The sequence below is a fragment of the Crocodylus porosus genome, unplaced genomic scaffold (assembly GCF_001723895.1).
Source record: "Crocodylus porosus isolate Cpor-Errol unplaced genomic scaffold, CroPor_comp1, whole genome shotgun sequence".
Taxonomy (NCBI): Eukaryota; Metazoa; Chordata; order Crocodylia; family Crocodylidae; genus Crocodylus; species Crocodylus porosus.
This window is the reverse complement of record NW_017728912.1, coordinates 9393443-9408251: the sequence shown is the minus strand read 5'-3', so window position 1 is coordinate 9408251 and position 14809 is coordinate 9393443. Positions and strand designations below refer to the sequence as shown.

The window sequence follows — 14809 nt, the reverse complement described above, 5'->3', positions numbered from 1 at the left end:
TCAAAAGATTTTGTTCAGTGAAGCTTTCATGCGTTGTTAAAATCACTGCTTGGATCCAGTACAGTCGGTATTAGGGGATAATATTCAAACCAAACATACAGCTTTTTGACAGATGTTTAATTACAGTAAGTTCTCAAACTGAGAAATCATTTGTGGATCTCCTGTTATTTCAGATGTAAGTACTTATATACAAATGTGTACTGTTCTGGCCCATTATCTTCTGCTGAATATTTTGACTAGTGGGCGACAACTTGGAAACATCAGCAATTTAGCCAAAAGTGTGTGTCAGCTCCCCACTGTTAGTTCAGAGACAAGATGACCAGTAACTCTAAAACAAAAGCAGTAATGCATAAGAAAACTTTAAAAAATAAAAAAGGAGAGAAAAAGCTCACCATAACAAATTGTGCACTTGAAACTCATCTCTTGAACTAACAGCTGTGCGTTTTCCATCGCTTACAGTTTCCTCCATTGGTTTAAATGTAAGCAGCCTTCAAAAGTTTGATTAACTTGTTGATAAATATGAAACCTGCTTGGTTGTTTGGAGGGAAAAAGTCTTGTTGTTTGAACAAAGTTGTCTTTCTCTCATATTTCTAGTTAGATTATGCCAGAGAAAACTTAGGGTTTGAATGAAGATCAAAATATCTGTTAAAAATATAGAACTAGTTTTTACCTATGTCCTCTGTATAAAACTATGCAAATGCATACTTATAACTGTATAAACGTGGTTTTGGTATAAACTGATTTTATTCTTTTCAATCTCTCTCATGGCCTCAAAACACAACACTCACCATTTTTCCATTTCCTCAGAAGAGAGTAATGCCTTGCCTTCTTGAAAATATCAAAGCCACTCCTAAAACGCCAGAACGAGGTGTTGACTCATTCCTTCATGCTGGGTGAAATTCCCTCCTTTGCAAAGGGCATCCCCTGCAGAATCAAGTGGGACTGAAACAGGGCATAGGCCATGTGCTGACTGTCAGGATAGTGATGAATTTCATACACACAGTGGATACATGGGCTACTTTTCCACTATGTTTTCCCACCGGCCTGATAGAATACCATTTTAATTCAGAGTTTAGATTTCCTGTTTGGCTAGCATTAGGGAATCATGTACTGAAGCTTAGGAGTTAGTGGAATTGAGTGACCATAACACATTGTTGCATATATGTTGTACATTAGCAAACGTGTGCTTGGTAAGAGGAATATCCAGGTGCAAAAATAGAGAAATAAAGAAGTATTTCCAATGATTTGCACTAAACATTTTAAATAAATATTTTAATTCTATTATTGGCATTTACAAGTAGAAAGCATACAGTATGTTACAATTTTATCAAAATGTGAAAAATATGGATGTTACATAAGTAACAAATGTAAAAAAAGTATTTTTCTTACCTTCCCTGAAAGTAAGAAAACTATTCAGCATAGGAAAATATTGATATCAAAACACAGCTTAGGTTAAAAAAAAAAAAGTTTTTGAAGTTTTTACACAGTACAATAGGATCATTTGATCTGCATGAACACTTACGGTTTTGTGAATTTCTACTTATCCTAAAACTTCACGAGATGTGGGGAAAATGGCAAGCTACATTAAGTGAATCTACTAGTAGTTTTCCCTCATGTCAGCTCCAAAATACTAGAGTGCAGCAATTCTTCTATATAATAAATAATAATTCAAAAGTTCTGTCATAGAAAATTACGTAGAAAATGCCACTCCAAGGTCATGTAGGCTAGGCAGTGCTTTAATAATAATTATGATAATACTTATTATAGTGCTTTATAACTTTTCAGCACTTTACAGACGTTAACTAATTAATCCTCACAACAGCCCTGTGAGGTAGGTAAAGTAAGTATTATTATCATCATCATCCCATTTTACAGGTGGGGAAACTGGAAAATTGAGAGGTTGAATAACTTGACCAAGGTTGTATAATGATTCAGCAGCAGAGCTGAGATTAGAATCCAGGAATTCTTGGCTTCTTTCCACTAGACCACACTGCCTCTCAATCCACTAGACCACACTGCCTTTCTAGACTATGACAACTGTTTGATCCGATAAATTCCAATAATTTCACTCCAGTCAGAAACACTGGTGAGGGACTCAGGGAAGGGAACAAGCATCCAAAACAAATTCCATAGGGATTCAGAAGCTCTCACACAACTTTGTCAATTAAAACAAAAATAACAATAACAAAAAGCACAAAAAACCCCAAACCAAAGCAAACCCCCTAAAGTGCTGACCAGCTTGAGCCGCTTTTAGCACCTCTTGTATGGATAAGACTTGCATCACTTTTGCTAGCAATTACTCAAGCTTATTTGTTCCTTAAAGTATACATATGAGCAACTGCAGGATATGGTAAATCCATTTGCTGAGAAACCTTAGTAGTGTAATTCCTTCATTTACACTCCCTCTCCCATGCACTTCTCAAGGAAAATGAAATCCTCAATACTCTTGCATTGCACAATGAGTTATTAAATGAAGACAATACACACATTTCCAACAACAAACACATTTGAGTTCATTTTCAGAACAAAGTATTATTAATTTAAAAATCACAAACTGAACAATGGTAAATAGGAAAACCTTGCCCAATGCTGCATTCTGAATATCTTGTTTTTAAACTAAAATGCATGCAGGAGAAATAAATTCACCCAAGCATAATTAAATTAAAAAATGTTCTGAGTTTGTTTCAGCAGCATAATGGTTATTATTTTTTTTAAAGTCTCCTCCAACCAAACTGGCCTACGGTTCAAATGCTGACCTTCACTTATCCTTAACCATACAATGGTCTCATTGTTTCATGGTTTTGCATTTTCATAATACCAGTACATAAAGTCTATACATATTGTTCTGCTTCCCCATCTTTGGAAACAGGCTTTATTGTACCACCTTTGCTTTCTTCATTTGCTGCTGTTGCTGCTGCCTTTTCTGGAAGCGATGCCAAATCTTTAAAAACATCCACATAATGCCCAAAACCTGGGCCCCAGTTCAAAAGGTTGTCCCAGTTGAAATTTCCAGCTTGCTGTCCAAGCTTCATGGGCAATGTGCTTTCAGCAACATTGGATGTTGTTGCTTGTGTGCCCACAGGCCCACCCTCAGCTCTACGGCCAGGGTATCTCCTAGGCTTCAGCCTAGCCCCGTAATTGTCTTCATCATCTGCATCTGACTCATTGACTTGAGATAATTTAGGCATTCTGGAAGTGTATGCCATGGGCTTGTCCCTGTCATATTCCATCTCTGAGCAAGTAAAAGACTCATGGGAGTCACTATCAGATGATGATTCTGGAGCTGGAATACCATCAGCTGGATTCCTTGTTCTGGACAGTGGCCTTCTGCAGTCCTCCTCTGAAGAAGACCTTCCATGGTCAGCACTACAGATGCTTGGATTTCTAGGACGAGGAGTGTTAAGTCTCTCCACCTCTTCAATAGAGAGCCCTACAGGAGGGGCAGTCTCCAGAGGAATTTGTCCTATTGGTTGCTTTAGGCGACTTCCTGGTCTGCTGGAACCGTGAGTTGCCATTGTCTGGGGACTCTTACTTCTTCTTCCTAACCTAGTGGCATAGTTAAATATGCCAGGCTGGCAGACATCATTGTGCATCTCTAATGGGCTCCCTTCTCTTATTGAAAGATGGAGCTCCCGTGCTGGGCTGTTTCTGTAGAAAGTTGACGATTTGGAGAATGGAGCAGGGCTGTGACGAGACAAAGGGTTGGGAGTAGGGCACGCAGAGTGACTTAAGGAAGTTGTCCGTAGTCCTTGGCTGTATGAAGGCTGATAAGTCAAACTGCTTGCTCCTAGTGGCATGGGAGATTGCCTTGCAAAGCCGAGTGGACTGTGCCTCTGAATAGAGAATTTGGGGGTATGACTCCGGAACTGCTTATAATGTTGAATGATGTCTGCATCCGAAGGAGCAATACTGCTTGCATTTTCAATGTCGTAGTGCTCTATCTCAGGTTCAGGGGAAGCCAAAGGAGCACTAGGTATAGTTTCCGTGTTATGTGGAATGTCTGTCTCATCATAGATGAGGTAAGGGTTTTCTCTTTCAATTATATCAGGTTTAGGGTTCCCTTCAGGCTGCTTCCTGACAGTCATGTCATCTCCATAAGGCGGAATGTTGTCAGGATCATCAAATGCAACATTCTCACTTCCTTTTTTCTTCTTTTCCTTTTTCTTCTCCTCTTTCTGCACTTTTGACTTCTTTCCCCTGCACTGGTTACACAGGATCAGGCTAAGGACAAGCAGAGCAAGAACTGTGGCACAACTGCCCACAATAGCAGGTACAGCCCAGAGTGGCAGGGATAGCTCTGCTGGATGAGGGTTAGGGACGCACACGTGGCCTCCATTGACTCCACCCTTGCACACATGTCCCTGGGCACACAGAATACCAAGGCAAGCCACTACCTTTTCACATGTTCTTCCTGCGTATGACTCAGGACAGCTGCATGTAAATCCTGAATGCGTACCAGGTTCACAGCTGCCACCATTCTGGCAGGGGTTGGAGGCACAAGCTCCTGGAGGGACACATTTATAGGCATACCATTGGTTAATGCACATCAATTCACCCCAGCAAGGATTGCTGGCACAAACATTGGGACCTCGGCAACCAGTCTTCACAGAAGGATCTGTTTTGGATATTGTAGCAAGGCTGTGCTTTCCGGCGAAAGGAAGGTTTTCTCCACCATACTTCACATACTCAATACAGCCATCAAAACCTAGGGAGAAAAATAAAGCGTTACTCTGCACCTTCAAAATACAAGGTCCATATGGCTTAGCCTCATGCATAAAGGCTTTCAATGTCCAGGAACAAAAAGGGAAAAAGATCCCGGGCTCCCCCTGCACCAGCAAGTTCCCACAGCTGGGAGCCCCTTCAACTGAGGGCAGCTCCTACCCACAGGGGATATGCAGCTCCCATGATCTCCCAACCACAGGGCTGCATGAAGCCCCCAGAGTTGGGAGATCATGACAGCCATGATCTCCCAGCCCTACGGGCTTCATGCACTCCTGAGGCTAGGACAGCACAGCAGTCACAGTCTCCCAGCTGTGGGTGTTTCACACACTCCCAAGATTGGGAGACTGAAGCAGTTGTGACCTCCCACCCCGGAGGCTCCATGCACCACCAGGACTGGGAGATGGCAGCCACTCCTGCAGTTGCTGGAACCCATTTGGGTCCCAGCACCAGAAGGAGGCACGCTGCCAGGCCCAAGCCATGGGGTCACTGTTGGGACCCAAAGTTGGCAGCTTCCAGGGCTGAGAGTCCCCTCAATTGTGGGACTCCCAGCTGGGCACAGTGCACCCCTGCTGCTGGGAGCAGGGTCAGCTGACAGGGCTCCCAGCCACAGGGGAGATGCTGTTTCACATGGAAATTGAAGCTGGACACCAACCAGCTATAAAGTTAGTACACATTTTCAAGGTCTAACTCTAGCTGGTTGGAACTTTTTATGATGTGATAAATAATTTGAACATGCAGCTGTAACATGTAGAGGGTAACCTAGGAACATAATAATGGGTAACCTATGAACATAATATTGAGAGCAATAGCCTTTGCTTACTGAAGTAACTTTCGTCAGCCTTCAGTGTAAATCTGTGAACTGAATAAGGCTCTTAGTCATAATCATATGATCTTACTGATTTCAAAAGTGTACCTGGGCACCAACTGTTTCCCAGTGAATTTATCTTAAAAAAACATATTGTTTCATTTAGATTCCCCCTGATCTCAACTCTGCTAGTGTAAACCTGGGATAACTCCACTGAATCACTGGGATTCTTGAACATTCACAACAATGTAAACGGCATAAAAAAAACTGGTCCCAGTTTAGGACCATATTTTAAGAATGTATTTCTTTTGCTCATTATGTCCCTGAGTGGTTGAATGGATCATTTGTTCATAAACGTCTAAATAAAATCTCACTTTCAGTGCAAATTAAACAAGTACTGAATTCTGCTAGGTGAAAGTGTTAAGAAGCAATAACAAGACTAAATAAGGAAGGATCATTCCAGAGAGCTTCTAGCACAACATTTATCAGGCATGTCTAAGCACATTTTTAGAATTAATGCTTTTCATATGCTGTGTACAGAAATTATTGGAGGATAACAACAAGCAAATCAACAGTCTGTCCAAAGATGGTTTTGAGTATGGCATTTAGAAGTGATATGAAAACATAGTGCTTTTTTAAAAGTTTACTAAATAAAGATTTTGAAGCATTTGAGATGTAATTAATGATGATCAAAACCTAAAGCTAACAAGTACACATTTGTGTCATCTCATTACCTGAGTCCCTAATTGCTGGCAGCTACCGCCACAGAGACATACTAAAATAAACATACCATTTTTCAGCAGCCCTGAGAAAAAATGAATAGTCCAGAATTGAACATGACTTCTGTACTTCTGAAAAGTCAGGGCTTCGCCTACTGTAACGGAGACCCTGACCCCATTACTGACAGAAAGAGGCAGCCAGAGAGCAGCTGGCTGGCTCCAGGCCCCTGGAGGAACTATGGTTGCAAGGGGCCACTATTAGTTCCAGGTGTAGCCAGTGACTGACAGATGTAGGGCAGAAGTAGTGGCCCAGGAAACCCAGAGGGGGTTTAGAAACCAAGACCTCAGAATAGAGGCCTCAGAATAGGCTAACTCTGACCTGCCAAGGAGGAAGGACTCCAGACTGCAGGGAGCTGCAAGGAAGCTCCTGCATCACTGGGCAGCAGAGCTAAGTATTTTGGCCTTATGTTTTAGCTTGTTAACACAGTGTGACATTGAGTCAGTGCAGGGCGGGGGGAGGGGAACCTTTTGTTTGGAAGCAGATGCTCATATTTTCTCATTGTGTTGAAGTTTGAATCAGAGCACTGTTATGACACTGTGGGTGTAGGGGAGGAGAAAGCCACCCCAGGTCTTAAAACTTTCAAAAGGGGCCAGATAGTGAATGGGGGCTAAGGCTGTGACCTCCAAGAAGTCTGGAAGCTGCAAGTAGACCTGAAAGAAGCATTGATATCAACCGAGGACTGTAGTGTGTGGCAGGAGACAGGGGCCAAGTGGCCCAGAGGGTATGGCTGGAGGGGTAGCTGCAGCCTGGGACAGTGGACCTCAGACAGAGTGGCCCAACCAGAGCAAAGTGAGCCAAGGCCAAGAGGCCATAGCCCAAACAAGGGTCTAGGATGTGAAGTCAAATCCCCTGACCTTTAGGGTCAACCTCCAAGTCCAATTAAAACATCAGGGCTTGGCAGGTAAGACAGCAAGGTGGGACACGGAGAGGCCAGAGGGGGCAAGTAAGGTGGAATCTAGGTGGCTGCTAGGGGTGACTTGGCTGCCCCAGGGCCTGACTTGTTATAGTACCAAAATATTAAGTTAGGTACCAACATTTGAAAATTCTGACTTCACTTATGATAGTATGCATCTAGAAATCCATCCTTAACACATGGGAATAAGTCACTGCAAACCTTTAAGAGTCAGCTTAAAAACTTTCCATTTCTCCTGACACTGCAATTGATGGACTTTAGAATATACTCTAGAGTACATGCTTTCAGGAAACTATTCAAAAACAAATTTTATATAGAATATAATATAAAGAGTTGATAAGGGAGGGAAAAATACATTCTGAAACATCACATTTTAAAAGCAAAAAAATCCATTCATTATTTATGTCCGAGAAGGCTTCATTGGTATAAATATTGTTGAAAGTGAGAGCGCACTAATATTTATACTAACATCACAACACATTGTAGAAGACTCTAAAGAAGCGCAGCATAAACACTGACTCTTCCACGATATAGTTGATGTAGTGAAGATGCATTAGATAGTATGATTTTGTAAAGGAGTTCATATTTTAAAGGTTATTACTTTGTAGACTGAACATTTTCTGATGTTAGGAATGAGAGCCTGTTTTTTTTTCACCCCAGCATCAGATGTTTCGCTCAGGGCTGTAAGTCACAGTATGAAAAGGCTATAAAAATACTGCTAGGTTCGCATACTATTGCTATACTATGAGGTAATTTTCCTTGGTGAAAATACTGGGTATCCTTACATTGGTTACTCAAATATATTTATTTTCTCTTCTTTTCATACTTCTGAATAAAGAGGAAATTAAGGATTTAGGTGGGGAAGAAAGCAAAATGAAGGGCTTGCTCACTTCATTTTTGGTGTCCCTTTTTAGTAGTGCTCTGATATAATATGCAACAACTGGGATTTTGTCATGTCTATTTGGGTTTGGCAGCATTATGGGATTCACTGATTTCATGTATTTGGAAATGTCACCTGCTTATGTTTTTGTCCTTCTGTTCTAGTTCTTCAGATATTTTTTAATGCAGACTTTTCTCTCTCCCTGCTGCAAATCTTTCTACATCATTCATAGTGTAATCCAATATTTAAAAAAGAGCATATGAAAAAGAGATTTTGGACTGTGCATTCCTAAAGCAAGCCGGACACCCATAATTTATTTCCCTACCAGTTAATGTGAGTGTGGAGTAATCATCCTCATTTTTGTTTGTTCCTTTTCTGCTGGAAGTGTCTTTTATTTTTCATAAGCATATTGCTGGTTGGTCATCAAATACAAATGCAAAAAGGGCAGAGGTGATATCACACCTCATCTCTCAATTCATGGAAATCATTGTTTACATTGAAAAGAGCCAAAAACACAAAGTGGTAACTTGTAACAGTCAAATTACTTTATCTGGTGATAATCCAGTAAGCTAGGAAGGTTTTCAAAATAAAGACTTTTAAAACTCTTGGCATACTTCATAGTTTGTAGATAAAAATCACTTCCATCTTATTTATCATAAGAAAAATAATATCAACTAAAGTGTTGTTCATTTCTGTTGCCAGAGTCTTGGGCAGTTGCCTAAATCTCAGAAGCAATGAATCTACTTCTTAACAGTTTTATGGTGTTCAGTGGGTGTTTCTAAGTGTGGTTTCTGCTGCTCACAAATAAATCCTACTTTTTCTTCATCTGACAGCAGCATAAAGCAGAAGAAAGCTGAGTTCAGAAACCATTGGAATCATATTGACAACAGACCAAAGCCCTTGGCACATGTTACATTTATGGTGCAATAAATGTGTTAATTGCACCATAAACAGGAATAACTGCTACACATTCAGTTGATATATGATGCCATAAAGTGGGAAACCCACCACAAAAAGTTATTCTCCCAAAATAAGGAACATCTTTGTGGCTTGTTAAATTGAACGTGTAGCATACTCAAGACATTGCTTACAATCAACTAATTATCAGATGCTGATCAGCATCAGGACCAGGATGACCCTGGTTCTGGTGCCAACAATCAGCTGCTGGCAGAGTGGGTTGTAAGGCTCCCGGGCAGGGGGAGCCAAAGGGCTTTGGCTGCTGGGAGCCTGGCAACCCCTGAGACCAGCAGCCTTTCCTGCCTTGCCTTGTAGCCTCCATGGAGGCTGCAGGACAAGACACTTAAAAATACTGGGTTGCAGGGAGCCTGGTTGAATGCACACTTTTTAAATGAAGAGGGACCCCAGGGTCATTGATCTCAGGGTCCCAGTGCCCCAGGACATCCAAAAATTATGAGTGCTGCTGGGCTGTCCCAGAGCTGGGCCAAAATTAACTTATCAGACCTACTGAGGAGTGCATCAGGAGCTCAGTGAACAACTGCTCACTCAGGCATCCCTGAGGAAGGCCAGGACCAATGGATTTAAACTCCTGGAAGGCCACTTCCGGCTTAATACCAGGAAAAAGTCCTTCACGGTCAGGGTGTGCAGATGTGGAATTAACTCCCACCAGAGGTGGTGCAATCACTTACCCTGGAGGTTTTCAAGAGGAGACTAGACTGTCACCTCACTGGGGTCACCTAATCCCAGTTGTCTTCCTGCCTAGAGCAGGGGGGCTGGACCTGATGATCTGCAAGATCCCTTCCAGCCCCTAACAATCTAGGAATCTACCCTGGACTGTCCTGGGTCTCAAAGTGGACCTGGGACTGTTGAGATCAAGCCTGAAAATCAGCTGATTGTTGGACTTGCTCCAGCAGCTCAGGGTCTTGAATTAGCCAGGTACTATCATGGCTGGGTCTGACAATCAACTCATTGTCACACCCATCCCTGAGTCTTGAACCCACGTTGGACTCAAACCCGCCAAACAGCCAAGGATCTGGAACCTGTAGGATGCTCTGTGCAGTCTGTGTCTGGGACAGAGCTGCCCCCAGCCCAATCTGCCAGATTGGCCTGGGGTAGCTCAGCAGTGGCATGACTGGGTTGGGAAGAATTTTGCCATCCTAGACATTGTGTCTCCTGTCCTGTACATCTGGCATGGGATGTGGCACAACGTTTGGGCCGCAGAAGAAAATTCCTCCCATCCTGATCATGCCATTTTTTTGAGCACTTGCCAGGCACCCATATCCTGCAGTGCCTGGATTTACCCAACCCTTAGTGGGACAAAATTTTCAGTTAGCAACTTTGCCTGGGGGAAAGATTTGCCTAGATTTACAGTATTCTAGCTTGCTAATAGTACAGCCACTGATACTAGCCAAACTGCATGATTTATTCACTGCCTCAAGACTATAAAGCAACAAAGACTAAAAATATTTCTTTGAAACAGAAATATGTCAAAATATGTAAGAAAGGATCAAATCCTTAGTCTTCACTTCAGCAAAACTTTCATTGATTTAAAATAGAAGCTGTCAAGGCTAAAATGTTAAGACTTTATCCTACTAATAAATTGTTACATTATTTCTTTCAAATGTTTAAACACATAAGATCCCTTCTTGGTGCTTGAAGTTTAAATGGTTGTAATTAAATAAGTGGCTCCTAAGGAAGCATTTAAAAAAAAAATATATATGTTTGCGTGTGTGCGCACGCACACACGCACACACACACACTCTTTTCTTACCAGCACTGGTACTTCTAGGAGCGTGGTTAGGTGGGATCCCTCCCAAGGAAACTGTAAGGACATTAAGTCCTCCAAAATCTTGTGTGACGTGCAGAATGTCTCTGCTGTAGGCCCTGTCGATGGACAAAATAGTAGCAGACCCATTCTTTTCAATAAGGAGAGAATGCCATTGACCATCTGCTGTATAAACTTCTTGAATATTCCTTTCCACTTTCCCAGCAATTCCAGCATCAGATGTGTAATGCACTTTGCCACTTTTTATCTAAGAGAGAAAAAAAGAAAAAGACATACAACATATTTTTTAAATTGTAATGATGCATCTTAAATAAAATATAATGCCTTCTGATGTCAATCACAGTAATTCAAATAATTTAACTATTAAACAGATGCATATAGATGTCCCTACCCCAGCCCCACGCACATCAGTGCTTATCTAGTCATACAGAGAAATGGCTACCGATGTTTGAAACCACCTGAATTTGTCTGCAGTAAGATTCCAGTTATTTTTCCTTCTGAAAACAAAATATTTTATATTACTCTACTAAGAAGTTACTAGAGTAAAAGGATAGATAGTTACACTTGTATTAATTGTATCTTATATCTTTGCTTTGAAGACATTCAATTAGGAAAACAATTTTTTCCTTGAATTTTTTTTTGCCGTTCCCACCTTATCTTTTATTCAGACATTCCCTTAGAAGAAAAAATTGCCAGTGTTTCAGAGCAGGAGAGTAGTCTGAAAACAAGTAGACAAAACATATTTTTTCAGCATACATAACCTTCTGCTTATTTAGCATTAGGATGTTAGGTACATTATAAAACAAATAGAAACTGTCCTTATTCCAAAGCATATGTATCTAGTTTTCATTAGGACTCAGCATGTATCCAGAAAAAAATGCATGGGGGATGGTGGTCTGGGAGACGTCAGTCCTCCCAGTTCTACACTGAACCATATATTTTTTTAAATCAGGGCTGTCCAAGCAGCTATGGGTCACATGCCTCATGGGCCATGCCAAAGTGAGCCATTGGCCCCCATGCCACACCCCACATGGATGCCTCTGCTGCTGTATTGTGAGCCCATGTGGGTACCTCCCTGCCACCTCGCCATGTGTCCGCACGGCCCCAGACTCGTCCTTGGCTCCCTGCACCGCGCTCTCCCATCTCCTGCCGTGGGGGCAGGAAGTGGCAGTCAGAGGTAGAAGGGGGAGCACAGAACTCCTGACTGCTGTTACAGCCAGAGCGAGAAAGGTGGTCAAGCAGGGGCCGGATGGTTGCAACTTAACCCCTCACGAGACACATGCAGCCTATGGGGTGCCAGTTGGACAGTCCTGTTTTACAGAGAAGATGTGGTGGCAGAGTGGTTAAACTGTCTTGCTATATCTGTGGAAGCATGAGTTCAAGCACTATTCTGGACTCATGCCAAATGCTCTTTCCACTTGACTCAGCTGTTACAGATACATGGTTATTCAGGGTGAGGAGTCCAAGGGACATGATGCCATTGTTCTACAATGTATTATATATTCCACGCCGGCCTTCTATAGCGCATGTTTGAAAAAAAGAAAAGCACAAAACCTAACATTTTTCTTCATGTCCTCACCTGTGGGTTGATCCACATGTACAAATTGACATGGATATCCATAATTTATAGCCACTGATAGGATTTGTACTATTTCTTAAATGTCAAATAGTTCATTCAAGGACAAAATTAAGTTTACTTATGAAGTGTGAGGGGAAGCACTGGCTAATATGATGATAATACTTTTACTTCCTAGAAACTGTTATATACTGTGCAATTTCTAAGTTACTGAAAGAAATGACATATGAAGGCTGAAAGGTTTGATCATATAGACTAGCTCTATCGCAGCTGCCAGAACATGCTCAAGTCCTGCAAAGAGTTTGAATTATATGACTGCTCAAAAGTCATGGAATGTAAGAATGTACCTAGTACATTTTGCCACTTGGGTTGTTTGTTTCCTGGATACACCTGATATGTCAGATAGAATTGCGTGATTCTTTTTAGAAAACTGTACTACAAATCAGAGTTTCTGAGTTTGTGGTTTAGAATATCTTCAATAAAGTTCTGCAAAAAAAATGACAGGATGGTTTTGTTTTTGCAAAGTCACGTAGCTTATGGCTAAATTATGCCTCAAGAAAAGAGGAATCCCACATTTGGAACTTAGCTTGAAATCCATCACATTTGTTAGCTTCAAAATGTTTGTAAAACAATGACTTTTATATTAAGTGAAGTTTTTACAGCTTACATTTAAATTAAGTGTTTTTTTCCTTTTTATTTGTTTGGACTTTCATAGATGAAGAGGAATGAAGACTTGAGAGAATTTCATTTTTATTTTTAGACTTCTATACAAAAAAAATCTATATATGAAATGATAAGTTCAAGGCCTACTGAAATACTAAACCCAGGTCTTTAATTTCTAACTCCACATAATATAATTCTTCTACCTGCCAACAACCAATACATTCCCTAGCGATTTATGACCCTTAAGAACTTTCTTTTTCTTTAAAATTGCATGTGGCCAATGCTAACAGGCTCATAAATAACGCCGCACTGGCACATAGAAAATATAAAATTTCCAGTGACAAGACTTGATTGCGACTCCTTCCATCAGGAAGAAAGAATGTGGCTCCCAGTTTCTTGAACCACACCATATTTCTAAACTTGAAACAAATAGTTTATACTGATTATACGCTGAAGGGCCCATTTATGGGGTTTATTTGCAAGGCAGTGAGACTGGCCAAGGCACTGAAACCGACCAGACTGAACCCCTAAACAAAAATATAGAATCCCATACAGGGGAAGCATTTGGCTGCACTGTTAAGCCATAAAGTCCCTTTTGTTCAACAAACAGCATATTCTTCTTTTAAAACAACATATTCCCTTTACAATTTATAGCCTTCTGGTTTAGATATGACATAAATAATTGTATTTTAACTTGCCCAACTGGCATATTTGTAGTTATTCAGTATTATTATGTATACCATTTATGTTGTAATACAGGGATTCATAGATTTTAAGAAAGGACCATTATGATCATATACTCTGCTTATCTATTTAAGACAATTCCATTAAGTAACTGCTGCACATATTCCATCCCTTCTGGCAGAGTTAAAGCATAAGGTTTAGAAAGATAAATGATTTTGATTTACAGATTTAATTGGAGAATCCACCTTATCCTTTTGTAAATGACTGTAGTGATTCATTATCCTCACTGCTATCTTTTTCTTCTTTCTCATTTCTTCCAGTCTGAATTAACCTTGCTTCTACTTCTAGTGCCTTTGCCTTCTACATAAAAGAATCCTCTAAATTGGAGATCAGCCACCTATAAGCTGTGAGCAGCTTTGTCAGCATTGAGTGGTGGGGGGCTTCACTCTTGTTGCACTCTGGCTGTGCGGCAGGGCGAAGTGGCAGCAGGGAGAAGCAGCGGTGGTGGCCGGATCCTAGCACCAAGCTGCCTTGGACCTGAGCTGGGTGGTTCCAGTCCACCATCAGACAGCACTGCCAATCCCTGCTCTAAATCATAAAGAGATGCCTACTTATACCAATACATCCATTTTTATTTTTAAATAGAAAGACTTGTTGGACCTAATTTGTTACTATTTTATTCTAATTTTATCCCATCATCATTTTACTAAAATCAGTTAAACAGAATATAAAAATGGCAGAACGCAGCAGTGTACCTGCCTGAGTATTGTGTCCAGTTCTGTGCGCCCCACTTCAGGAGAGATGTGGACAACATTGAGAGGGTCCAGAGGAGGGCCACCCATGTGATCTGGCAACAACAAGGCAGACCCTACAATGAGAGACTGCGGGACCTGAACCTGTTCAGCCTTCACAAGAGAAGGCTGAGGGGGGACCTGGCGACTGCCTATAAACTCACTAGGGGGGACCAGAAGGGTTTGGGAGAGACTTTGTTTCCCCTAGCACCCCCTGGCATAAGAACTACTTCATGGTCAGGGCAGCTAGGA

General features: G+C 41.3%; 1 protein-coding gene across 1 annotated transcript in view; it reads right to left on the bottom strand.

The window, feature by feature from the left end:
- Positions 1-1253: 1253 nt before the first annotated feature.
- Positions 1254-14809, bottom strand: part of FAT4 (FAT atypical cadherin 4) — a 236424-nt gene continuing 222868 nt past the window's right edge. The window contains exons 16-17 of the mRNA XM_019534025.1: positions 10829-11090; positions 1254-4705 (exon numbers count right to left, since the gene is read on the bottom strand). Coding sequence (XP_019389570.1) covers positions 2832-4705; positions 10829-11090 — 2136 coding nt within the window. The 3' untranslated portion in view covers positions 1254-2831. The remainder of the gene's footprint in view (positions 4706-10828; positions 11091-14809) is intronic.